General features: G+C 44.6%; 1 protein-coding gene across 1 annotated transcript in view; it reads left to right on the top strand.

The window, feature by feature from the left end:
* The first annotated feature begins 6,533 nt into the window (after positions 1 to 6,533).
* The window catches only part of Mlxip (MLX interacting protein), a 62,359-nt gene continuing 42,079 nt past the window's right edge, over positions 6,534 to 26,813 (top strand). The window contains exon 1 of the mRNA XM_021631373.2: positions 6,534 to 7,089. Coding sequence (XP_021487048.1) covers positions 6,677 to 7,089 — 413 coding nt within the window. The 5' untranslated portion in view covers positions 6,534 to 6,676. The remainder of the gene's footprint in view (positions 7,090 to 26,813) is intronic.

Raw genomic sequence — 26,813 nt, 5'->3', positions numbered from 1 at the left:
TGGCTTTTATGTGTTGGACTATTTTATGAGAGGAAGGTGGAGAATTGTGGGGTTTTGGGGTGGAAAAGCCATTGGGTGTTAAGAGCTTAGTGAGCCATTGTGGGAAGTTGGACGATAATTTTGAAAGAAATGGGGGTGATGGGGGCCTGGCTTGTGAAGTTTCAGAGGAAAGCAAAGATTCTATCAGGACTGTCCATGTGAAATTTTTTATTTAGTACCTGTGAAAGTAATTTTTTTTTTTTTTTTTTTTTTACTGGAACGATGGTTACTGGTTTGCTGGGGCTGAAAAATCGTCTGGAGTTAATGAGAGACCTGCCTGATGGAGGTGAAATACTGGAAGTATTTCTTCAGGTTCAGAACACAGAAGCTGCTGCATCTCAAGCTGGCAGCTGAACTTGATAGTGTGTAAGAGTCTCTCAAATGGTAATGGTTTTGGCAGCATGAAAGCTGCAGACTTGAAGGGGGCAGGAGAAGATCTGAGGCCTGGCACCATGTGTCCTGGCTGGAGCCTGCAGAGGCCAGAAGAGGCCATTGGTGAAGGTGAAGCCTCTGTTTTGTGTAGACCTCAGGACTGCGGGATTACCACGAAGACGGTGGCGGGGTGGAGTGTCTACAGATTGATGACCTGACCGCTCCATGTGCGGTTGAGGGGAAGGTTTTTATTGTAGATATTAGGGAAGGAACAGTCAGAGGCATCTGAGAGAGTCCAGAGCAGAGAGAAAAAGTAGTAGAACGAGCATGGCAGCAGACTGGATCTGGCTGTGAGAGAAGTAGGAAGAGAGCAGCGGATGGGAAAGATAGAGAGAGGGAGATAGAGAGATGGAAACAGAGTGTGGGAGGGAGAGAGAGCGCACATAGGCAAAGAAAGTATGGGGGGGTTAAAGGGAGAGTGAGAGGCTAGGTACGGGGAGGCCTTGTGAGCTGGTGGAGTTGAGGTTAGAGGATGGGAAGAGCTGAGCATGGACTATGAAGCGTGTAACAGGTGCTTGTGGGAGCCTGGAAGGCAGCATGCTCTTTGGGAGAACCTGGGGGTCAGCATGCGCTTTGGTACAGTAATCTGCACCACAGAAAGCCATCTGTCAGCCAGTGGTAAGGAAAATGGCTACTTTTGGTAGATGGGAACCAGCTCCACAAGTTTCTGAGGGATGCTGGCTTTTGTCTAACCTCTAAAATTTGGGGAAATGGAGTCTCCTTCGGACCTGACACTGCAGTGGGGCTAGCCTCTGTCTCTGACACAAGCCCTGCGTGTGGAGAATGACAGAGGTGGAGAAGTGGGACTGCCCAGGCCTTTTGGAGCCTTGGAGACCATGAGTTCCAAAGGTCAGGCAACCAAGTTTTTATACTGTTGTACTTTTGCTTTTGCTTTGATATGATTGTAACTGTGACCTTGTTCATGCCTCATGGAATAAGAAGGCATTTAACTTTTCTGCTTGTTTCTTTTTTTGTTTTTGTTTCATTTGTTTTGTTTTGGCTTTTTGAGACAGGGTTTCTCTGTATAGCCCTGGCTGTCCTGGAACTTGCTTTGTAGACTAGGCTGGCCTCAAACCCAGAGATCCATTTACGTCTGCCTCCCAAGCCCTGGGATTAAAGGTGTGTGCCACTACTGCCTGGCAGAAGGGTTATGGTTTAACAGTGACATGTCATGAATCAGACGGACAACTGGTGGGCTCCTGATGGCTAGTCTTCGTTGTCACCTCGACACACCTGGGAACAGGGAAATTCAGCTGAAGAGCTGCTTCCTTTGCATTGGCCTGTAAGAACTTTTATTTTTTCTTTTTCTTTTCTTTTCTTTTTTTTTTTTTTTACTGGGCATAGTAGCACCTATTTTTAATCCCAGCACTTGGAAGGCAGAGGCAGGTGAGTCAAAAGCTAGTCTGGTTTATATAGTGAGTTCCAAGCCAGTCAGCACTACACAGTGAGACCCTGTTACAAACAAACAAAAACAATATTTTGCCTGCCGTACAGGATGAGCACACATGCCACTTGTGCCAAGTACACGTTAGGGTGGTCATGCGTGCCAGAACGTGCATGCAGCAGAGGTCAGAGCTCAACTTTGCAGAGTCAGTTTTTCCTTCCACCTTTTTGTGGGATCCAGGGATCAAACTCAGTTTGGTCAGGTGTGTCAGATGACTGCCTTTACCTTTTTTTTTTTTATGAGATTAAATCAGTGTTCAAATTAATGTTCTACATATTTTTATTTATTTATTTATTATTATTATTTATACAAAGTTCTGCTTACATGTACACCTGCATGATACACCAGATCTCATTACAGATGGTTGTGAGCCACCATGTGGTTGCTGGGAGTTGAACTCGGGATCTTTGGAAGAGCAGTCTGTCCTCTTAACCTCTGAGCCATCTCTCCAGCCCCCCTCCCCATTTTTTTAAAATTTCTTCCTCTCTTTCTTTTCCTGCCCTCCCCACCTCTTCTTTCTTTTGACAGGATCTCATGTAGCCCAGGCAGGTTTCAAACTCAAAGTGGAGTTGAGGCGGCCCATGAATCCTACCTCTGCTTGAGTGCTGAGGTTATAGAAGTGGCTAAGACTATCATTCTTTACCCATAAATATACTTTTATAACATTTAATGAGTGGTGTTCCATCATATAAGTAACATGTTCCAAAAATTCCCCCCTGCTAGACCTTGCCTTGTTTCTAGTTCCTGAGGTATAAACAATGCTGTCACTGAAGCTCTAGGGCTAAGGCAAGGCTCCAGCAGTTCCAGAAGGGCATGCTCTGCCACCTGTCCCAACATGCTAATTAAAGAGAGGAATAATGATGAAAGGCAGCGAGGAGGTTAAATCCACATGGCAGCCTTGTGAGTGACCCTATGTCTGTCTTCATGGTACTTAACAAAAGCTTTAAAAACTTTAGATTTATTGTTTATTTTTGTGTGCATGAATGTCTTGCCTACATGTATGTATGTGGAGACTACGCATACCTGGTACCTGAGGAGCTCAGAAGAGGCATTGAATCCCCTGAAACTGCAGTTAGGGATGGTTGTGAGCTATGGTGTGGCCACTGGAAATCAAACCCAGGCTCTCTGCAAGAGCAAAAAAACCCACTCAACTGCTGAGCCTTCTTTGCAGACCTTATGTGAGCTTTAAATAGAATAATTGGAGCAGGGGGTCAAAAGCTAAGCCTAGTTAAATAGTCCCCCTTGAGGTCTGGCTTGAGCATTGTCTCTGTTCAGGTTCCATTGGGGGCTGAAGAGGATGTCACAACTGCAGTCACCAGCGGGCACCAATAAGAGCTTCTCCCGGGTGTAGCCTCACCACCAGAGACCAGTGCACTGTTTTGGAGTGGGTTGGCCGAGTACAGGGAGCGATGTTGTGTCATTGGAAGCTTTGTTCTGGAACCAAAGGTGACTATAACTGAGCCATTTTGGAAAATGACTTATTTTTGTCTCTTCAGCCTTGAAGGGGGGTGAGGTGGGTTAGTGTAGGCGACAGATACTGAGCAGCTAACATGCCCTGCCTCAGAGGCAGAGATGCTAGGCTCTCGTTTTGATTTTCGTTTTCTTGTGGGCCAAAGCGAGGAGTCAATACTTTTTATTTGCTTATTTACTGCCAAAAGCAGCTGTAACTGTCTTTAATGATGTGGCGTCGCTTGCACACACATCCTTAGGATAACCTCTTCTTTAGAGTTTTATCTTTATATATATATTTTAAAATTATGTGTCTTCACGTGGGTGAGTACAGGTGCCTGTGGATTCATGTATGAATTTTTTTTTTTTTTTTAGAAATGTAAACTAGACAAGTAAACAAACATGACTTATTTAGGTAGGCCCCTACCTGCTAGGAGTGCTGAGGTAGGAGGATCATCTATGCCCAGGACTAGCCTAGTATACAGGCTAGTTTTATGTCAACTTGACATAAGCTAGAGTCATTTTGGAAGAGGGACCCTCAGGTGTGAAAATGCTTCCACCAGGCTGGCCTATGTGCAAGCCTGTAGTGCACTTTCTTGATTGATAATTGATGTGAGTTGGTCCAGCAAGGCTACCCCCAGGACTAGCCTAGTATACAGCCTAGTTTTATGTCAACTTGACATAAGCTAGAGTCATTTTGGAAGAGGGACCCTCAGGTGTGAAAATGCTTCCACCAGGCTGGCCTATGTGCAAGCCTGTAGTGCACTTTCTTGATTGATAATTGATGTGAGTTGGTCCAGCAAGGCTACCCCCAGGCTGGTGGTCCTGGGTGCTACAAGAAAGCAGGCTGAGCAAGCCATGAGAGAGCAACCCAGTTTACAGCACTCCACCATCGGCCTCTGAACAGGCTCCTGCCTCTGGGTTCCTGCCTTGTTTAAGTTCCTACCCTGACTTTCCTCAGTGATGGACTGTACTGTGGAGCTGTAAGCTGAAACAAACCCTTTCCCCAAAAGCTACTTTATCACAGTGTTTATCACAGCTGGAGAGACTCTGAGAGACCTGAGCAAAGCAGAAAACATCGATCAGTTATTTATTTATCTTTTGAGACATGGTATCTCACTATGTAACTCTGGCTGTCCTAGAACTCAATATGTAGACCAGGCTGGCCTCGAACTCATAGAGCTCCTCCTGCCTCTGACTCCCGAGTGCTGGAATTAGATGTGCCACTATACCTGGCACCTAGGCTAGTCTTGTACTCCTGCCTCAGCATTCCTAGTAGCTCGGGATGTACCTATGACAGCCATTACTGTTTTCAGATGTTTTTTTTTTTTTTTTTCATTTGCTTTTTACACTTTTTGTTTATTTGTTTTCGAGACAGGGTTTCTCTGTGTAGCTTTGGCTGTCGTAGACTCACTTTGTAGACCAGGCTGGCCTTGAACTCATAGAGATCCACCTGCCTCTGGTTCCCTGAGTGCTGGGATTACAGGTGTGTACCACCACGCCCAGCTTGCTTTTTACATTTTTACATATAATTTTATATAGTACTGTATATACATCATTTTGACCCTACTCTCTTCCCTCTCCAACTTCTACCTTGTCTTCTCACACCCTTTGACATACGACCCCTTCTTTATTATTATTCCTAAACATGGAGGCACAGACATATGCATATATAAATGTAGCCTGCTGAGTCCATTTAGTGTTGCTGGTCTGTGTTCAGTAGTGACTGTTTGGGATTAGTAAACCTGTCTCTCTCAGCAGTCATCGACGGCCTGTTACTCTTCATTTAGGAGGGGGTCCTTGTAAGATTTCCCCCATCTATGTTGGGATGTTAACTGGCGCTGCAATTTTGTAGTTCTTGTCTAGCCATGGGGATTTCATGGGTGTAGCTTCCTTATTATATATAATCTTCCAGCTTCCACTTTTCTTTTTTCTTAGTGTGGGTTTATGTATATATTGTCCTGGCTGGCCTAGAACTCCCTATGTAGACCAGGTTGGCCTTGAATTTGGATTGATTCCCCTGAGTGCTAGGATTTTTTGTGAGTTCAAGGCCAGCCTGCTCTACAAAAGGATTACATAGAGACCCTATCTCAAAAAAAATTTTTTTAATATATTTACTTGTTGTGGGAGACATGGATGATCGGCATGGCACAGTATGAAGATCAGAGGTGATTTGCTGGAGTCCTCTCATGTGGGTCCCCGGACTGGGGCAGCAAGTGCCTTTCCCTGCTGAACCACCTCGCTAAATAATAATAATAATAATAATAATAATAATAATAATAAAGCGGTTTTTTTTAGACAGGGTCTCTTTAGTCCAGGCTAACCTAGGATTTGGGGGAACTTCTGATCCTCCAGCCTCTGCTTCTCTCCTGTTGGGACTGCCGGCATGCGCATGCGTTACAGTGACTGGCTCTTTGCTATTTTTAGGTTGATACAACTTTCTGAGGCATAGGAATGGCAGTAAAGAGAACTAGGCTCCTAACTTCCCCTTTTGGAATTTGGTGTCTGGGCCAAACTTCAAAACAATAGAGACAGTATTTTGATTTGTAGCTGAAGTTGCTGGGTCTGGAGGCAGACAGCTCGGCTCCTGTAGGAGTCCACCCTTGAAGAGCGGTGATGCCCCAGGGAACACGCCTTAACCAGGGGGAGCCAATTTCTGCCCCTCGGGAGGTGAGGGCTCCAGGATTGCTGGCAGCCTAGGAACATCCCCGAGAGTTGAGGTGACTCAGTCTCCGCATCCCCAAAACGGGACCGGTGGTCAGGAAGGTTCCTGAGGAGCCAGTTCCGGGTACGGCGGGGGAGAGCGGCCGGGGCGGGGAAGGAGCCCCTCCCCCGCCCACCACGTGGAGGGCCGTCCCCGCCCGCGGGGAGGCCTCGGGCGATCCCCAAGCTCCGGGTGTGGCGGAGGCGGGGCGGGGGCTGCGGCCGGACTCGTCGGAGGGAGGCCCAATGCCGCCCCGCGCCCGGACTCTCTGAGGGGCGCGGCCTGGCCTTTTTTGTCTTCAAGCTCGCGGGCCAGCCGGGAGGGAAAAAGAGGACAAGCCCGGGGCCGGGCGTGGAGGCGTGGCCTCCGGCGCCTTTTTTTTTTTGTCCGCCTAGATAAGGAAAGATTCCCCTGCGCCTTTAAGATGTAGACGCGGGCATCCGATTGGCCGAGCCGAGCCGTGACGTCACGAAGAGGCCGGCGCCCTGGCCTCTTCCCGGGCAGTCTGCGCGAGGGCCGTGCCCGGCCGGCGGCCCCGAGAGTTCCCTCAGCTTCTCCGCTCCGCGTCGTCCCGGCTCCCGGGGGATGCCCCGGACCAGGTTCTCCTCATGGCTGCCGACGTTTTCATGTGTTCGCCGCGTCGGCCCCGCAGTCGGGGCCGCTCGGTGCTGCTCAAGCCTCAGGTGCCCGAGGACGACGACGACTCGGACACAGACGAGCCGTCCCCGCCGCCCCCCTCCGGCGTGGCCACTTCAGCTCGGGCCCACGCGAGCGCCGCGCCGCTTCCGCCCCGGGCCGGCCCGGGCCGCGAAGAGCCTCCGCGCCGACAGCAGATCATCCACAGCGGCCACTTCATGGTCTCCTCGCCGCACCGCGAGCACCCGCCCAAGAAGGGCTATGATTTCGACACGGTCAACAAGCAGACGTGCCAGACCTACAGCTTCGGCAAGACCAGCTCCTGCCACCTGTCCATTGATGCTTCGCTCACCAAGCTCTTCGAGTGCATGACCCTGGCCTACAGGTAGGGACCCGGTGACGCCCCCACCCCACTCCCGGACCTGGCCGAGACCCATCTGCACTCCAGCCTCCCTTTGACCAAACCAGCGTGGCCCTTTGGCTTCACGCCGTCCCTTTGGGGGCAGCTCCTAGGACGATTTGTGGGTCTGGGGTCTCCAAGGTTGAGAGAGGCGTCAGGGTTCAGGCCTGTCGCCCCGTCAGCAGTGCCTGGCTTCTTCCGGCTTCATGTTCCCCATCCAGGCCCTCCCCTTCTCCAGTGCCCGTGGGTCACCGCTTTTGGACAAGAATTAGGTGTAGCTACAGGCTGCGTGTTGTTTTTCCTGGCTCTGTGGACCCCGTTCCCTCTACTGCTTTGTGTGTTTCCCAGCAACACTCAACGATTAAGATCACCTGTCCAGGGTTTCTAGGGCGCTGGCTGCACTATCTACCGATTGTGTAACGCGTTGGAGCCTGTTTCCTTGTCTGTAAAGAGGGGGTGACGGTAGTATTGACCTACAGGGGGCTGTTCCAGGGAAGGATTGAGCTAGGTAGGCGCTCCTTAAATGTTACTTTCCCTGCTGGTCCTTGCATCTGGAAGCCTGGGTGCTCTCCTGGTTCGTTTACTGGGAAGTTCTGAAGCAGGGCCCTTGGTGCACACAGGACGGCTTGTGGAGCCCTGGCTGCTGCAGTGCAGTCTATTTTCCTGGCAAGTTGGAAGGTTGTTTTGTTTTTGTTTTTGTTTTTGAGCCAGGGTCTCATGTAGCCCAGGCTGTTCTCAAACTTGCTTTTGTAGCAGATGCTGGCGTTGAACTCTTCCTGACCCTCCTGCTCCCACTTCCTAAGTTTTGTGATTACAAACTACCATGCCCACCCAGGTCTAGCTAGAGGGTTTTCTGGCTGACCCTAAAACATTGTATGTATGAGATGTCAGATTGTAGGGCTGACATCCCAGACACTGTTCTGAAACGGGGATCCAGCTTTGGACAGAGATATCTGTCATAGAAATGTCTTTCCTCCGAGGGTTAACCGTTCTTTCCAACCTCACACTCTTCCCCAGTGTGTCTGTTAGGGGTTCATTTTAGTTTTTCTGCCTCAGACACAGACACAGACCTAGCAGGAGTTCAGAGATCCTTGCTGATGAGGCTTCTGGCTTTGGTGGCCTCCTGAGTCCTGCACATCTGGCAGCATAGGAAAAGTTTCCTGGTGACTGCAGAGACGGTGGAAAGAAGAGTAGGAATATTCCTAGTCCTTTTTGTGTTATCTTGAGACCTATGTATCCAGGAACTCACTAAACCACCTAGACTGGCCTCGACATTGCGGTAATCCTCCTGCTTTAGGCGCTCAAGGGTTGGGATTACAGGTGCTGCTATGACCAGACCTGTTTTGTTTTTTGCTTTTAATTAAATTTTAAGGCTAGTCTGAAAAATACAGGTTTTGATATGACATTTTTATTTGTAAGTCTCACACTTTCTGGTTTTTCTCATTGTTTTGTTTTTTGATACTGGTCATACTGTTATCCGGGAGACTGGTCTTAAACTCATCGGTTCAAACAACCCTCCCACCTCTCTCTCAGCCCTGATAAATCCAAATGAAAAGCATTACTCAGTTGCCTGAAGTTAAAATACTAGATAGTTGGCTCTGGATGGCATTTTCCCTCACTGGAATAAATGATTAGTCAACTTGTTCCTTTGTTATGTTTCTGAAATGCACCCTCGCCCCTGTTTCCTCTTGTGGAGGCTTTCCTGGTGGCTTATTCTTGTAGCATAGCCCTTCCTTCTGTCACCTTTATGTGGCATATTGGTCAGTTTCTGCTCTGCTTCTTAGATCTTGCCAGTTTGAGCTGGCACTGAGCCTGTGAAGATACTCAGTTTTTAAACAAACAGATGACAGTGGACTTGCAGTCCTGTGTACCCTTCAGACTCTTACTCTGAGTGCTTATATTGGATTCAGATTCAATTAGTTTACAGTATAAATTATTCTGTGCTTTTCAAATAAAACCAGAGGCAAAAAACAGGAATGTGTTTTATTAAGAGAACTTAATCCTCTTTTAAAAAATTTAATATAAACTTCTGCACATATAGGGAGAGAAAGCTACTTGAGCCACTGGAGTCTCACTAGGCTAGGAAGGTCTCACTTAGTAAGCTCTGCCAAAGGAAAAAATAAGCCAGTCTCCCTTTGTGCTTTGTTTGGATAACCCAAAAGATTATTAAATAACACTAACAGAATACCCCCCACCCCATTTCTTTCAGAAATATTTTGGCACCTGGCCATTACTGAGTTAATTTTCTTGATTGCAAGATGTATCACTAATTTGGTGCAAGAAGCTTGCTTTTCCTCTTTGGTATCTCCAGCTCCAAGAGCTCACTTGCTTTCATTGTCATTCCTCATGTCTACTCTAGTACTGCCCTAGGTTTACCGCTAAAGGTTCCCGGATGGGCTTTTAACTTCTTATAAAGATGCTCTTTGTGTCCGTGTGAGGCTGATGTGGCTTCACTGACTAACTGGCAGTGTGGAGATTTGGTACACATTAACTGAGAAGCTACAGAAAGGTGGGTTTCTGAGTTCAGCTTAGCTGCCATGGCCACCAGCTACTCTCAGAGAAGTAAGCTCCAAGTAGAGGAGGAAAGCAGACCTGGTTCAGAGCTGCTTTAGCTTGCCCTTGCATGGGGTCAGAGACTTCACTTTTTTTCCAGGTTTCTCCTGCTTGGGCTGGGAGGAAGGCCAGCTGGGTCTCCTCTGTGACTGTTTTTGGCCTAGGTTCTTTCTAATTCCAGCTTCCATGCACTCTTGGGTCTACTGCCTGATTCCCTGGTACACGCTGTGCTTTTTTTTTTTTCTCCTTTTGTTTTGGTTTTGTTTCCTGTTAACTGCTACCTCCCAGCTGTTTCCAGATGGGGCTCAGCAGCTTTTTGGACAAGGAACCAAGTATAGGGGAAGTTGTGGTTACTTTTCACCTGATCCAGAGTGTTCTCGGGATCGTGAGCAGGACCGAGTAAAGGCTTCCCCTGCCCCCACCATTTTGGAGATGGATTTTGCTCTGTAGGTCAGGCTGGCTTGAAGCTCTTTGCAATCCTCCTGCTTGGGGCTACCGGGCACTGTAACTGTCTGTGGGGTTGCAGTTTCTTCATGGATAACTTTTTAAAAATCCATGTCCTTCCCACTCTGGTAAGTAGCCCCATGGGAAGGTATCTTGATTTGGTTCTAGAACATGTGCTCAATTCTGAGACCCCTTATAAGGAAAGAAATTGTCTCTCTTCAAGGCAAACTTGTGTGACAGGTGACAGGGGAGAGCAGCCTGGCTTACCTTTCCTAAGCCGTCCTGGCACTCTCTAGAGTGAAGTGGATAAAACTTCCCTGCAGGGTGGAAATGAAGATTAGCTGCGATAATGCCTGTGACTGTCTAGTACCTGGCAAATTACAGGCAAAGGAGGTTTATAAAATAAGTATAAAAGGTGGATAATGTTGAATTTTAACTATCCTCAGTCAGCTAGGCTGGTAGTGCAAACCTGTAATCCCAACATATGAAAGGCCAAGGCAGGAACTTAATGAGTTCAAGGCTAGCCTGGGCAACCCTGTCAACAAACAAACACACTCAGACACCTATCAAGACTAAGAAAACAGTGTGTCTAATTGGAGTGAAGTTTTCAGATGCTCCCTGACAAATGCTACCTAGAAGCAGTCTTGATTCATCTGGGTCTATGCAAGGCCGCCATGGTCAAGCTGTGCACTTTAGAACGTGATTCATCGTTCTTGCCCTTTTAACATTTTAAGGAATGTCATGTATGTACACCCCCCATACAGATTCTGAACACATCTAGTGTATAGTTTTTTGTGGTTGGTTTTGCTTTCACTTCTCTTTTTGTTAACTTGTTTTGGTGTATATCAGAGAGTAGCAAGTAGCAAATTTTTTTAAAAAAATTTTGTTTGTTTGTTTGTTTATTGTGTGTGTGTGTGTGTGTGTGTTGAGATCCAAGGGCAACTTGTAAATTTTTTTTTTTTAATTCAACATATAGATTCCAAAATATCAAACTCAGATTGTCAGGCTTGGCAGCAAGGACCTTTTATCTGCAAAGCCATTTTGCTGGACCTGAAAATGGCCTTTTCTGTATTTAGGCATAAGTACTAGCTTTTGGCAAGTGGCTGTTTAAGCTGATATTTTTCTTTTCTTTTGTTGTTGTTGTTGTTTGTTATGTGTTTTTTTCCAGAGAAGGTTTTTTTTTTTTTTTTTGGTATAGTCTTGGCTGGCCTGGAACTAGTTCTGTAGATTCAGGTGGCCTCAAACAGAGATCCCTGCCTCTGCCTCCCAAGTGGTGGGATTAAAGACATGTGCTACTTTTTTTAATTATTATTTTTCTTTTTAGATTTTCTTTTAATCATATGAGTGCTTTGACTGCATGAATGTCTGTGCAGCTTGTGTATGCCTGGTGCCTGAGGAAGTGGTAAGCCCCCATATGGGTGCTGGGACTTGAACCCAGGTCCTTCTCAAGAAAAAGTGCCGTTTACCACTGAACCAACTTTCCAACCCCACCATTTTTCTTTTTAAACATTTATTTCTTTTGTGTTTGTATATGTGTGTGTGTGTGTGGCTCAGATAACCTCTCAAGAGCTGCATTTTCTCTGTCTCCACTTGTCAAGGTTGATGGCAAGTACCATTTTAAACCTCTGAACCAGCTTGCTGGCCCTTGAGATTTTTAAACTAGGAACTGTAAGAGTCCTAGGATAGCTCTCTCTCACCCTCTTGCTCTCTTATTCTCTCCTGCTCTCCCCCTTTTCTCTGTTGGGACGTTCCCTCCCTCCCCCCCACCATGTGTCTCTCCCTCTCTTCTTCCTTTCCTCTTTCTGTCTCCATCCCATAAACCTCTTTCATATAAAATAAATAAATAAATGAACTAACGAATGAATAAATAAATAAATAAATAAATAAGAGGAGTCCTGGGATATGCTTTCAGTCTGTAGCCCCCACATGTGTACCCTATGCTCATGGCCCAGGGTAGAAAGCTGTGCCAGACTTGAGGACTAGCAAGGACTAAAGACAGCCCGCTGGGTCCTACAAATTTTAAGTGTATAGTAGAGAAGTCTTTTCTCTTTGAGGCAAGGTCTCATATATATCAGGTTGGCCTTGTAATCATTTAGCTGAGGAAAAAAAAAGCAACTATCATTTTTTTTAAATGTATGTATGTATGTATGGTGTGTGTGTGCCCGTGTGTATATGTGAGTGCATGCAAGTGAATGTACAAATACATGCAAGTGTCTTGTGTATACGTTGATACTTGTGGCTGCCAGTACACTTGCTCCATGGTGCGTATGTGGAAGTCAGAGGACCACTTCTGTTGTCCATCTGTCACCTTCTGTCTTGTTTAAGACACTGTTTCTTGCTTGCCACTGAGTATATGAGCCTAGCTGGCTTTCAGCTCTTGGGGCTTTTCCAGACTGCACTGTAGGTGAACTGGGATTATTATAGAATAGTTTGTTTTACATGGGTCCTGGGAAGCAAACTCGGTCCTCACACTTGCATACCGGGTGCTTTATCTCCTGAGCCATCTCTCCAATTCTAGTCTTTAACGTCTAATCCTTCTGCGTCCACCTCTGAATGCTGAGATCACAGGTTTATGCTTCATATCTGTATTGTTTGTTTGCTTTTTTAATGTGGGCTGGGGCTCAAACCCAGGGCTTTGTGCCTGAGATCTAAATACTTTACTAACTGAGTTGCAGGTCCCACCAGAGGAATCTTATGACAGGCATGGTAATGGAAATCCTTTATAGAAATGACTTAGTTTTATGATTCTTCTCCTATATCACGAATAAGCTGTTTTTCTTCTCTTTCTCTCTCTTAGTCTTTAATCATTAGACAGTGTGCTTACTATTACAGAGTATGCACTGGCATCGGCTACAGAGACAATAATCTCAAAAAGCTCAGAAACCAGAGATGAGGGAACAGGCACAGTTAGTTTCAGGATAGATGGTAAGAATTGTGGTAACAGGGTGAGTCTGATTTAAAGGTGGTATTGGGAGGCATGTCCACAGCAGATGTTGTGTGTGCATGTGTGTGTGCGTGTACATCTGTGTGTGTATCCCCATATGGAGGTCAGAGAGCTTACAGAAGTTGTTTCTTTCTCTTCCTGGGAGTCTGTCCTCCCTTTTGACCATGTAGGTTGTCACACTTGGTGACAAATACCTTTATCAACCACGCTGTGTCACCAGCCTCAACAAAGACATATTTAAGGGTGCTGTTAACCTGCCCGTCATAGTGTCTAAATGGGCAACAATATACAAATGTCTCCTGTCCTACTGTCTCACTCCACGCTAACATTCCCTAAAGCACAGATCCATACAGCTATTTTCAAAAAAACTGAAAGAAAGGTAAGCAAGGTTCAGCAAAGTTCATATTGTTGGATCCAAATTCTGGAGAGTCCTTTCTCAATTCAGTATACATTTCTCAATCACATAGTCTGTGTTAGAGACTATTAGGCTCCACAGGGAAAGCAAAGGTGAAGATAGCAGGCAAATCAGGTCTGCATAACCACCATATACAAGGCTAAATCAAATAAGACTGTTGGCTTTCCAAAGGATGAGGTTCATTCACTTGGGGAAGTCTCATATTGAAGGAAGCATCAGGTTTAGCCAATGGGGATGAGTAGCCCAAGACATTCACCCTATCTGGGTTGTCCCAAGTGCCTTAGAGCAGTAGGGGAACTGGCACCTGCATTTCCTCTACCAAGGAATTCTAGACTTTTGTGAGCAGATCTGGGGGAGGGGGACTGTTCAGCTCAAGAGACTTTTTCTGGTCTGAGGGTGTAGCTTAGCAGTTAAGGTAACTTTCTAAAATACATAACACCCTGGGAATTAGGGCTGGCAAGATAGTTCAGTGGATAAAAGTGCTTGCTGCCAAGCCTGAGATGCTGAGTTCAGTCCCTGGGATCCACATGGTAGAAGGAGAGAACCTACTCCTACAAGCTGTCCTCTGACCTCTGTAGCAGGGATTGGCACCTCCGTGGAGCTCACTGGCCAGCCACTCTAGCCAGTCATGATCTCTGAGTTCGGCAAGAAACTATCTCAAAAAATAAAGTGAGTATAGGGAGGAATTGAAAAAATAATAAGGTAGAGCAATGCAGGAAGATAATGGATACCAGCCTCTGACCCCTGCATCCCTACACACTAATGTGCATTTGTACCTACATGTACACACACACATGTACACACAGGCCAATGAGGATAAGTAGCCCAAGACTTTCACCTTCCTATCTCGGTTGTCCAAGGTGTCTTACAGCAGTAGGGGAACTGGCACCTTCATCTCCTCTACCAAGGAATTCTACACTTTTGTGGGCAGAAGTCCTTAACTTCTAAGTTCAAATTTATTTCTTTTTTATTTATTTTTTGAGGCAAGGTCTCATGGAGACCAGGCCGGCCTTGAAGTCAAAGATGGCGTTGAACTTCTGATTCTTTTGCTGTGTCTGCAGGTGTCCACCACCCACACCTGGTTTATGCCAAATGAGTTACATTCTCAGCTTTCTTTTCCAGTTCTGTTAATCTTTCCTCACCCTTCTATGGGGCTGGCAATTAACTAGTAGATCCGACTTAAAATGGAAATTTGGTCCTGGACTATTAAAGAAGAAAAGAGGAACATAGACTTCTTTTTAGGGAAGAGAATTCATGATTTCTGACAATTAACTCAGGGAAGAAGGAATATATGCACGGAATCTGATGTCAACAAAAGTATCCACACATTGGTTATGGACATGGACTGACAGACACAGACACACCGGGACACATGGACGTGGAGACGTGGACATGGACACACAATAAATAAATGTAACAACAACAAAAAGATGGTTATGCCCCAGTCCCTGGATCCTGTGAGTATGTTGTTACACAGTAAAGTGGATTTAAGGCTGCAGATGGAATTAAGTTTGCTGATCAGCTAAGATTATCCTGGATTATCCGAGTGGACCCATGGTAATTACAAGGGTTCTTAACAAGTGGGAGAGAGAGCTAGACCTAGAACTGTAGGAAAAGGACTCATCCTGAAGAAGAGGAGGGAGACTGTGAGCTAAGGAATATGAGTAGCCTTAAGAGGGTAGAGACAAGGAAGCAGCATTCCTAGCATTCTAGAAGGAATGCAGGGCTGTTGAATCTTGGCTTTAGCCCCATGAAACCTGAATTTGATATCTGTCCTTGAGAATTATGAGGTAATAAATTTATTTTTAAGTTATAGCACCAATAGGAAGCCAATACAGGTCGGCTTCAAAACTTTTTTTTTCCTTTTCTTCTCCCACCCCCACCTCTCTCTCTCTCTATATATATATATAGCCCTGGCTGTCCTGGAACTCACTACATAGACCAGACTGGCCTTGAACCCACAGAGATCTGCCTGCCTCTGCTGTTGCCTCTAGAGTGCTGGGATTAGAGATGTGCACCACCAAGCTCAGCTTTTTTTTTTTTTTAGCTAGGGTTTCTCTGTGTAGCCTTTGCTGTCCTGGTCTACAAAGCAGAGATCCCCCTGCCTCTGCTTCTCCAAGTGCTAGGATTACAGGCGTGTACCACTGTGCTCAGCTTTTTTTTTTAAAAACGTGTGTAAATATATGTGCATGTATATGCGTGGGTGTGAGGAGGCCTGGGAAGGATGCCAGGTGTCCTGCTCTATCACTCCCTTATTCCCTTGAGACAAAGTCTCTCACTGAACTTGAAGCTAAGTTGGAGGCCAGAAAACCCTAACAGTATGCCTGTTTCTGCGACTCACTGAAGTGCTCTTCTGCTCTTACCCACTAAGCCACCTTCTAACGCCTTCCCCCGCTTCTTTTCTATTGACAACTTTTCACTGACCTCACAGTCCTCTTGTCTTGGCTAGAACAGTTGAGTAGTACTGAACTTGACCTAAGTTTCTTGAGAAAATGTTTTAACCTCTCTTTCACTCACTGAGCGTGGTGTGAGTGTCTTTAAGCCTTCTTTCTCCACAGAAGAGCTCGAAGCCCACCCTGGAATGATACTGAGTTACGCTGGAGGGATGGGCCCTGGTTCAGTGGGCTCTAGTGATAGGAGAGCCCTTCTCAAAGGAAATGCCTGCTAAGTGTATTGTGTCCTTGTTCTCTGCCTGGTGTAACTTCTGTAATAGGTATTGTAGAAAGTCAATCTGATGCATTGACCCTTGGGCTGCATGTGTTCTTGGTAAGGACTCTACCCTTGAGCAACATTTCCAGCCTTTTACCTTTTATTTTAAGACACAGTCTCACTAAGTTGCCCAGAGCTTCTCCTGTCTCAGTTTTCCAGGTAACTAGGATTATAAGTCAAAGCCACCATCTATAGCTTCAGTTTGGCATTTTTGTTTCATCTTTTTTTTTTTTTTTTTTTTTTTGAGACAGGGTCTCATGTAGTCCCTGCTGGCCTCTGAGGATGACCTTGAACAAGACTATTTTGCTTGTTTGTTTTGATTGTTCAAGACAGGGTTTCTCTGTGTAGCCTTGGCTATCCTGTACTCACTTTGTAGACCAGGCTGGCCTCAAACTCACAGAGATCCGCCTGCCTCTGCCTCCCTGAATGCTGGGATTACAGGTGTATGCCACTGCCTGGCTACAAGGTTTATTTTTTGTTTTTAAAGTGTGTGTTAGAAGTGGGGAGGGGGAGCGGAGGGAGAGAGAGGGAGTGCATCTGTGTGTGTACACATGTGTGTACACTCAGGCCATGGGACAACCCTCCCTGCGTGTTGATTCTTGTCTTACACCGTGTTTGGGACAGCTTCTTTTGTCTCCCACTGCACATGCTAGGCTGTCAGACTTTGAGAAGGCTTCTGCCAAGGTTCTCCATCACAGCCTCAGATCTTGCTGTAGGAGTGCTGGGGTCACAGATGCTGACAGTTGTGCCAACTTCACAGGGATCCTTACATTTGCATGGCAAGCACTTCACCCACTGGGGCATCCTCAGCCTGACCTTGAAACCCTTCTTTAAATTTATATCTTGACTTTAACATTTTTTCTTTTTTTAGATTTATTTATGTACATGGATATCTGTATACTATGTTGTGCCTGGTGCCACTGTATGTCAGAAGAGTGTGTCAGATCCTCTGAAATTGTAGTCATGAACAGTTGTATGTTGTCATGTAGGTGCTGGGAATGGAACTTTGGTTCTCTGGAAGAAGTACTTTTAAGCACTGAGCATCTCACCAGGTTTCTGACTTTGAATTCTCTTTTTGTTTTTGAGACAGGGTCTTACTATATACATAGCCCTGGCTGACCTGGAACTCCCTATGCAGACCAGGCTGGCCTTGAATCCACAGAGATCTGCCTGCCTCTGCCTCCTGAGTACTGGGACTAAAGGCGTTGGCCACTATCCCTGGATGATTTTGAACTCCTAATCCTGTTTCAATGTCCCAAGTATTGGGATTACTAGCATGAACCACCACATCCCAATGAATTTGACTTGTTTTGAAGGATCCCTGTAATGGCCCTTGAAAGATTCAGATTATTTGTTCTCCAGAATCCATTTACCTAATGGGTATAAAATGTGCAATCCAGGCAACCAGTGTCTGGTGATCTTCTGTTGAAACTCCTCTGTGTGGTTAGAATTTCAGACCACAAAGTCTTGTGTTTCAGGCTGAGCTGTTTGGGTCACAAGCTTTAGGGACTCCTTGATGCCAGCCTGAGGAAGAGTGCTGGTCATTTTACATCAATTCCAGCATGTCTTGGACTACCAGAGGACTATGGAGACTGGAGCTAGAGCCGGGTGGCCTTCATTCTCAGCAGGAGAGAGAATCTTCACTGTTCATCAAGAAGTGACTTTCCGGGTCAGGGATTTAGCTCAGTAATAGAGCACTTGCTTAGCAAGCCCAGGGTCCTCAGCTCTGGAAGAACAAAAAAACAAAACAAAAAAGAAGTGACTTTCCTTGACAGTCTCACCCCTACTGAATTTCTTCTTTCTTGTCCTCTGCTAAAGGAACTTCTGCATCCTTGTGTTTGCATGGCCAGTGTTCCTATGCAGCTCTTGCTAAGCTTCCTGTCACCACGAGTGCTCTTTGGCAGTTGTATTATTTAATTAACCCTGTAGTCTCCAATCTACATGTTTGATAAGAGGTAACCACTCCAGCCATAGAGCTGCAGTCTAGCTGTGATGCTGGTTTGTCTGCTGCTAGATAAGATGCTGCTAGATCAAGATACATATTTCCCAACATGTATGCATGAGGATACAGTAGACAAATTAGCTATCTTTCTCCATTGTGAAGCTTTCTTTCTGGCAGGAGTCTGTAAGCATATTGGATTCTGTATTTGAGTGCCATTAACAACATAAAATAAAGGATAGTAAGTAAAAGGGATTTGGGAAGTTTAGGCAGGTACTTTGAGCTGCTCAGAGAAATGTTCTAGGGAGGTGACATTTTAAGTTAACCTGAAATCTGAGTGGAAAATAGAAGCCAGGCATGGACAGTAAAAGATGCCAAGGTGGAGTAAGGATGGTGCATTTCAGCATTAGAATGACCAGAGGACCAGACAGATGTTGGACATAGACAGTGAAAAGAGATGAGCTTGAAGAAGCAAAAGGCCTTGTGACTCATAGTGGGAATGAAGACATTATTCTCACTGAATTAGGAAAACTGATTTACCTACACAGGCAGCTCATTATGGCTAGGAGATTACCCCATAAAGGCCAGAGTTGAAATAAGCATCCCTCTTTTTTGAGACAGGGTCTCTGTATATACACTATGGGTTTGTGAGGACTCACTACATAGACCAGGCTGGCCTTGAACTCACAGACATCTGCCTAACTCTGCCTCCCCAAGTGCTGAGATTATAGGTGTGAGCCACTATGCCCAGCTAGAGGTCACTTTCTGAATAGTAGATATTCTCCTACTGCCATGCATCCTAATGATACTTTCATTTTTTTGTGGTTTAGTTACAGAGAGATACCATTTGATCTCAAATTCTCTAAAGAAGCCTTAGCCTAGTGTGCTCGATGTGTTTAGTTAGATTGTACCATCAGAACCATCTAGAAGGAGGCCATGGAGAAGGGGTGACATCGGTAGTTCCAAAAGGGAACCTCAAATCTGAAACATAATTCCAGAAACAGAATTTCTTGTCTTTAGCCTTTGAGTCTTAGATGTGAGCATGAAGATCCTGCCTGGGTAACAGTGAAGAGACTAACTCAGAGGTGGTAGGGGAGACAGGTACCTGGTATAAATAAAGGATGGGGGACTCTGAATTGAAGAGGGAAAACCAGGGGAAATTTTGATGGCATAGCTTCTCTGTTGAGAGCAAGGGGTCAGAGTTTTCTCTTTAGAGAGTCTAATAGCCCAAGTTGAAGGATGTTCAGTCCTTCTACCTCCTCCTCCTGAGTGCCAGCATTACGGACACTACTCAGCTCTAGTGTGATGTTGGGACTGAGTCTTTGTGCTTGCTAGACAAGCACTGTATCCCTGAGTGCCACCCTACACCTTACACTGGCTACTAAAACAGAATATTATTATATTAGTTTGCTGTTTTCCAATTTTATAGCAGGGCTTTTAAAATTGCCTCTTTTGTTCTTTAAATTATCAGGCAGATCTCTGCCTTGTGGAACTCTTTTCATCTGTAGTCAGACAAGTATTTTTTTCTTAAACAATGTTATGGGGTATAATATACAGACTATAACATGCACCTGTGTTAAGCTTGCAGCTCAGGGAATGTTCCTCTTACTAGTCTTATCAGTATCATTCAAGACCCTTTATATTAAATTGGAGTCTTCACCACCCTCCAGGCCATTGCTAGTCTGTCTTTATAGATTTGTCTTTTCTAGAATTACCCTAACTTTGTGATCATGTGATATGTGGGCTTCTGCGTCTGGCTGCTTCTTTGACTTAGTGTGCTTTTGTGGAGGAATCTTACTTCAGAACATGGCTGCTTTGGCGAGAGACCACATCCAAAGCCCCTAGGTCTGAGTGATCTGGCTGGAATACAAACACACCTTTAATCCAGGAGACAGAGGCAAGCAGACCTGAGCTCAAGGCCAGCCTGGTATAGAGCAAGTTTCAGGTAAAGAAAAGCTTAGGTCCAGGCATGGTGATAATGCCTTCAATCCCAAACAATGACGGTAAAGATAGTTTGTAGAAGGAAGCACCCATGTTTGAAAGTGATGCCTAATTGAGTGGCAGAAAAGGTGACAAGTCAGAGAAAGATTTGACAGAATAGGATATGCCCAACTCACCAGAAGAGAAAGGAAAGGGAAGCTACTTAAAGGAAGCTACAGAGAGAGGAGGCAGTTTTACCAGGACAGTAATAGGCAGATTGCAGAGAACTCCCGTAAAAACCGAATGAGCCAGAGAATGAGAAGGAGCCAAGAGATTAGAGCATATTGAATAAATAAGGTGAGAGAGGAATTTGAGCCAAAACAGCTGAGTTGGACCAGCCAGCTTAGAGCTCAGAAAACAAGTAAGGGTGAGCTTATTAAGCAGTAAGTCTCCAAGGCTGAAAATATTCTAGGGCTAGATTAGATTGTACAGAGGCTAGAAGCTTCCAGGACTAGGCCTAGGTTAGCAGACAGAGCCAGTAAGCCTCAGAAACAACAATTGAAACAGGTGAATAAAAGTTTCTTTCACATGCTTTCTTTTTCCTTTTATTATTGTTTTTTCTTCAAATTTCTGACACACTCCCGTGTAGCCCACTTTGGCCTCCATCTCAATAAGTATGTAGCCCAAGTATAGACCAACTCCTGATCCTCCTGTACCTATCTACCAAGTGCTGAGATTACAAGGTACATGGCCATACCTGGCTTAACATGTTTTAAAGGTAATCTGTGTTGTAGATGTGCATACAGTTTATTCTTTCTCAAGGCTAAATAGTATTCCATTCATAGATATACCATTTTAAAAATTGTTTTTATATGTCTGGGTGTATGTCCATGTATAACTGGTGCCTGTGGAGGCCAGAAGAGAACATTGGATCCCTTGGAACTGGAGTTATGGGGAGTTGTTAGCCACCATGTGGGTACTAGTAATTGAAACTGGGTTTTTTTGGAAGAGCAGCTAGTGCTCTTGCTAAGCCATCTCTCTGGCCCAATATACCACTTGTTTATCTATTCATGGACATACTTTTCTCTTTCTCTCTCCCTTTCTCTGAAACTGTTTCACTGTGTGACCCAGACTGGCTTGAACTTAAATGTTCCTCCTGCCTTAGCCTCCTAAATACTGGGGTTGTAGACATGAGCTACCATGCCTGATGATAGACTTTTCTGTTGTTGTTAGACAGACAAGGTCTCAACTATGTAGCTCTGGCTAGCCTAAAATTCATTATGTAGATCTGGCCGGCCTCAAACTCAGAAAGATCCTCTGCTTCCTTTGTGTTGCTATTAAAGGCATGCACCACCATGCCTGGCTGAAGACACATTTTGTTTTAAGTTTTATTTTGTATGTGTATATGTATTTGCACATGCAGGATGGAAGTCAGAAGCTGATGTCAAGGGTGTGCCTTAATTGCTCTCTACCATATTTTTTGAGGAAGGATATTTCTCTGAACCTAGAATTTGTTGGTTTGGATAGACTAGCTGTCATATGAGCACTAGAGTTCTTATTGCCACTCCCCCGGTGCTATGATTATAGGTGTGTAGTGCCCTTGTATAGCCTTTTTATGTGGCTGCTTGTGTTTGGTGTGGCAGACACCTCCCCAAGTGGACAATCTTTTCAGTGCGTTTGACAAACATGTTTTTGAGAGAATTTGGAAGTACTTCATTGTTTGAATATTGACTTTCCATTTTCTTTACCACTGTTCTCTTATGGAGTCAGGTAGGAAACTTGTTACAGGGTGAGGATAGAAGCATGTAGAATGTTAGACTAGAAACCTCAGGACAGTGTGGCCCTGGGTAGGGACATTGCACCTAGCTCATGATGTCAAGGGACAGAATTGAGCAAGACAGACTAGAATCACGGTTACCAAACTTCTTTTTCTTCCATAGACCTTAGTTTTTGAGTGATAGTATTCTAGGAACAGATTGTTCAGTAATGAAAAGTATGGGGTGGAGAGATGCTTTGTGCTTAAACACTCACTGTGCTTCCAGAGGACCTGGATCTGATTTTCAGCACCCACATGGCAACTTACATAACTCCAGTTCCAGGGGATCTGATGCCCTCTTTTGGCCTCCTCAGGGACCTGCACACATCTAGTGTACAGGCATAAATAAAGGCAAAAAACACTTCTATGCATACAACAATAAAATACAAATTAAAAAAAACAAAGAAGAAAGCTGGGTACCAGTGGCACACATCTGTAATCCCAGCACTTGGGGAGGCAGAGGCAGGCTCATCTTTGTGAGTTCAAGGTCAGCCCAGCCTGGTCTACAAAATCCAGGACAGCCAAGGCTACACAGAAAAACTCTATGTCAAAAAACCGAATGGGGGAGAAAAAAAGTGGGACAGGAGAAATAGTATGTGGTTAAGAACACAGGCTACTCTGCCAAAGGACCCAGATTGAATTCCCAGCATGACATGGTGGATTACAACCTTCTGTTCCAGGAGATCTGACACCCTTTCCGGTCTCCATAGGCATGAGGCATACACACATAGTACAGTTACATAATGCAGGCAAAACACCACTATATACAAAATAAAATTTAAATAAGGAAATCATAAGAAAAGAAGTAACTACTATGTAGAACAACATGGTTTAACTTAAGAACCCTGTGAAATAAAACAAGTTTAAGGGTAGAGTGCTTAGATAGCATTCATTAAGCCCTTGGGTTGAGCTCCAATACTGTATACACTGGACATGGGGCAAATGCCTCTAATCCTAGCATTCTGGGAACAGAGGTAGAAGGATCAAATGTTTAAGGTCATCTTTGGCTGCATAGAAAGTTTGGGCCCAACCTGGGCTCATGAGAACCTGCCTTAAAAAAAAAAAAAGTTTTAAGCCGGATGTGGTGGTACACGCCTTTAATCCCAGCACTTGGGGAGGCAGAGGCAGGCAGATATCTGTGAGGCTAGCCCAGCCTGGTCTACAAAGTGAGTCCAGGACAGCCAAGGCTACAAAGAGAAACCCTGTTTTGAAAAAGAAAAAAGTTTTAAAATTTGACTCAACATAATATAGTAACTCAAGAATATCTGATTCCATTTATATGCAATTCTAAATTGGGCTAACCTAATATGGCAAAAAACAAGGAAGATCAGTACTGTAAGCCAGGAGTAAAGCACAGGCTGTAATGCCAGTACTCTGGATGATCCAGAGTTCAAGGCTAGAGGGCAGCCTATGCTGCATGAGGCTCTCTTAAAGAAAGAAAAAGAAAAACTAGTACTTGCTTCTGAAGGACCTTAGAGACAGATGCTGACTGGGAGAAAACATCAGAGGTGTTTCTGGATGGTGCTGATTTATAGCTTATTTGTTATTGTTTTGATTGTTCTCCACCTTTTATTTTTTTTTTTTGTATTGGTGTGTGTGTGTGTGTGTGTGTGTGTGTGTGTGCGCATGCGCATTACATTGTAACCTAGGCTAGTCTAGAACTCATGAGCCTCTTTCCTCCTCACAAGTGCTGGGGTGTGCTTGGCCATTAAGAAGGAAAAAGAAAACCGTTTATATTTCTTCACATTTTAATATTATAGATAAGGAATCTTGTTTGGGGCATGCAGGACTAGATGTTTTCAGTATGTCAGTAACTAGAAATTCCTGATCCTGTTCTCAGTGTACACAGTCAGTGCAGGAATAGTTGGGAAATGGCCTTGTCTGAGGCTTCCCCTAGAACAGAGGCGTGGGAATTGGTTTCTAAGTCTTGCACAGGAGCTTGCCAAATACTGCCTGTAAAGTTATCCCTTTACGACCTTTCTCTTAATATTGTCTATCTGGGTCAAAAGTCACAAACTTACATCTCCACAAGGACCAGGATATAAAGCAGTCCATCTTTAAGATTAAGAGGCTCTCTGCTATTTTTTTTCTTGTCCTCTTTTGGAAGTCATAGCTAAAGGGAAATATTTATTAGGAATATAGATAAGCTACAGTAGACTTGGCCTCAGTGATGAGAAGGCAACAGGAAGAGGTGGGAACCATCGTAATCTAAACTCTTGGCCTAAGAGCAGTTGCCACTCAGTTCCAGGTGATTCTTGCTATTTGGGGATGTGAGCTCAGTGTTACATCTGGCATATTTGAAAAGTTGGAAGAATAAATTTGGGTTGTTTTTTTTCCTTTCAGAATTGAACTCTGTCACTGCACAGGTCCAGAAATCCAGATTTTAATGAGGACGGCACTTTAAATTTTTATTTTTGTTGTAATTTAAGTTTAGTTATCAGATATTAGTTACTTGGGAGGACTGAGTTCCATCTAGGCTGAATATAGGCTAGATTTAAATGTGGGGGTGTTGTCTTGAGACACAGTTTCTCTCTGTAGCCCTGGCTGGCCTGGACTTGCTTTGTACACCAGGCTGGCCTGGACTTTACAAAGGTCCACCTGCCTCTGCCTCTGAGTAGATTTAAATTTTTTGACTCTTGACCTAAATGGTAAAGGTAGTGTGCTGTTTGCTACCATTTGGCATTGGCACAAGGACCATTCTGTAGAGGTCCTTACTGTTTTATTTACCTTCTTGCTTTGTTTGAAGTCACAGGACCATAATCTCCTGATAATAAATCTAAGACTGTCTAGTGAAGCCCAGAGATACCGTGCTGTTCAGAGGCCACTACACTGAGTTAGGAGGTGCTGAAGCTATGGTCTTGCCCTAGAGATGGAAGGTTCACCCCTTCTTGTTAAATTGTTGGATTCTAGGTTAATCTTATCTTCTTTACATATCTCTCACCCTCATTGCCATCTGTGACTAGAGTTAGGGTGGTCACAACTTGGACTTCCTTTGGTCACAGTTGAAACAAAGCTGTAACTTTTAAGTTAGGCTGTCACTGTACATGTGTCTGTCCATGCAGTTGTGTTTAGGGTGATTTCATAACAGTGGGTATACCCTCTCCGGGCCACCTTGGCATATGCCTGACTGTACATTCACTTGTGCAGCCACCTTGGGTAGGCTTTCCATCCATTTGCTTTTCTCTCTCTCTGATCTGACTTATAATGATGTTGGCATATATCTTTATGATCTACAAATGCCATTACTTCTGCTTCTGAGACTTTTAAAATAGAATTTGTTTTTATCAGAGATATAGCACTTTCTCTACCAACACATGTTCACTGAATGCTGGGGAGTTTGGCTGCATTTTCAGGCCTCTTTCCAGCTTAACTCATCATTATTTCTCTGTGTCCATAGAATTTCACTTTCCATTTATTTATGTATTTATTTATTTATTTATTTATTGGTGAGACAGGGTGTTAACATTGTAGCTCATACTGGTATGAAACTCACTGTGTAGCCCAGGCCTGTCTTAAACTTGGGGCAATCCTCCTGCCTTAGCCTCCTCACTGTTGAGACTATAGGTGTGAGCTACCAACTTAACCATTGTAATTTTTGAACATTAAGATGCCATTTTAGGGCTGGAGAGATGGCTCAGTGGTTAAGAGCACTGGCTGTTCTTCCAAAGGACCAGAGTTCAATTCCCAGCAACCACATGGTAGCTTTCAATCATCTGTAACGGAATCTGATTCCTTCTTCTGCTGTGCATGAAAACAGTGTTCATATACATAAAGTAAATAAATCTTAAAAAAAGAAAAGATAACATTTTAACTTTAAGAGATGGGTCAGTGCGTAAATATTCTTGCTGCCAAGGCTGAATTTGATTCCTGGGATCTACATGGTGGGAGAACTGACTTCCCAGGGTGGTCCTTCAACCTCTGTATACATACTGTGGCATATGTGAGAGCGTGTATACATGTGGCAAACAAAATAAAGAGATATAAATTTAAAAGCCCACCTTTGGGCTGGAGAGATGGCTCAGTGGTTAAGAGCACTGTCTGTTCTTCCAAAGGACCCGGGTTCAGTTCCCAGCACCCACATGGCAGCTCACAACTGTCCAGTTCCAAGTGTGTGGCACCCTCACACCAATGCACATAAAATAATAATAAAAAAGCCCACCTTTTTCTTTTAAACTGTGTTTTTATTTTACTATAGAAAATTAGAAACTATGGATATAGATAAAAGAAAAGCTAAAAATTGGAATACTCAGGGATAACTTCTTAGCTCCCCAGTGTTTATCCGTCTACACCTTGTTTTTAAATTGTTTTTGGCATGCTGAGTGTACTTTTTTTCTCTCTCTTAGCAGATTATGAATACCTCTCCAAGTCCCCAGATGGTCATCAGCAATGTTTTCAGTGGCTCAATAGGATTTCATTGTGGGATGTGTTATTATTTATTTAATCTTTCTGTTGATCCTTGAGAATATTTTCATGGTAATTTTTTGTAGTGCCTTAGGGCCCCTGGTGTTTGGTTTGGTTTGGTTTTTTTGGAGAAAACATATCTTGTAGCCCAGACTGGCCTTGAGCTCATTATGTAGGCAAGGATGGCCTTGATCCTCCTGCCCCTATGTCCTTAGTGCTGGAATTACAGACATTTGCCACCACTCTCAGCTGGGCTTTGTTCTGTTCATCCCTGTTCGAGTTAGCGCCATTCTCCAACATGTCTCTCTATAGCCCCTCCTTCCTGGTAAAAATCTTTGCCCTGAGAACATTTTTGGTCATACTCTGTATCACCACATTAGGCACTGCCACCTTGTCACCCACCCCACCCTCATTTGGGCAGGTGTATGTGGGGGAAGGGTGGTTTCAGTTGCACAGCTGAACAGTGGCCTCTTCTGTGGCCTAAGTTGCTTTTTGAAAGTTTATATTTTCATGTATGTCCTTGTGTTGGCAGAGGGCCTGGGGACAGTGGCTGGTCAGCAGTTGTCAG

Source organism: Meriones unguiculatus, chromosome 4 (genome assembly GCF_030254825.1).
Source record: "Meriones unguiculatus strain TT.TT164.6M chromosome 4, Bangor_MerUng_6.1, whole genome shotgun sequence".
Lineage (NCBI taxonomy): Eukaryota > Metazoa > Chordata > Mammalia > Rodentia > Muridae > Meriones > Meriones unguiculatus.
The sequence above is the reverse complement of the archived record's forward strand: the minus strand, read 5'-3'. Positions and strand labels throughout refer to the sequence as shown.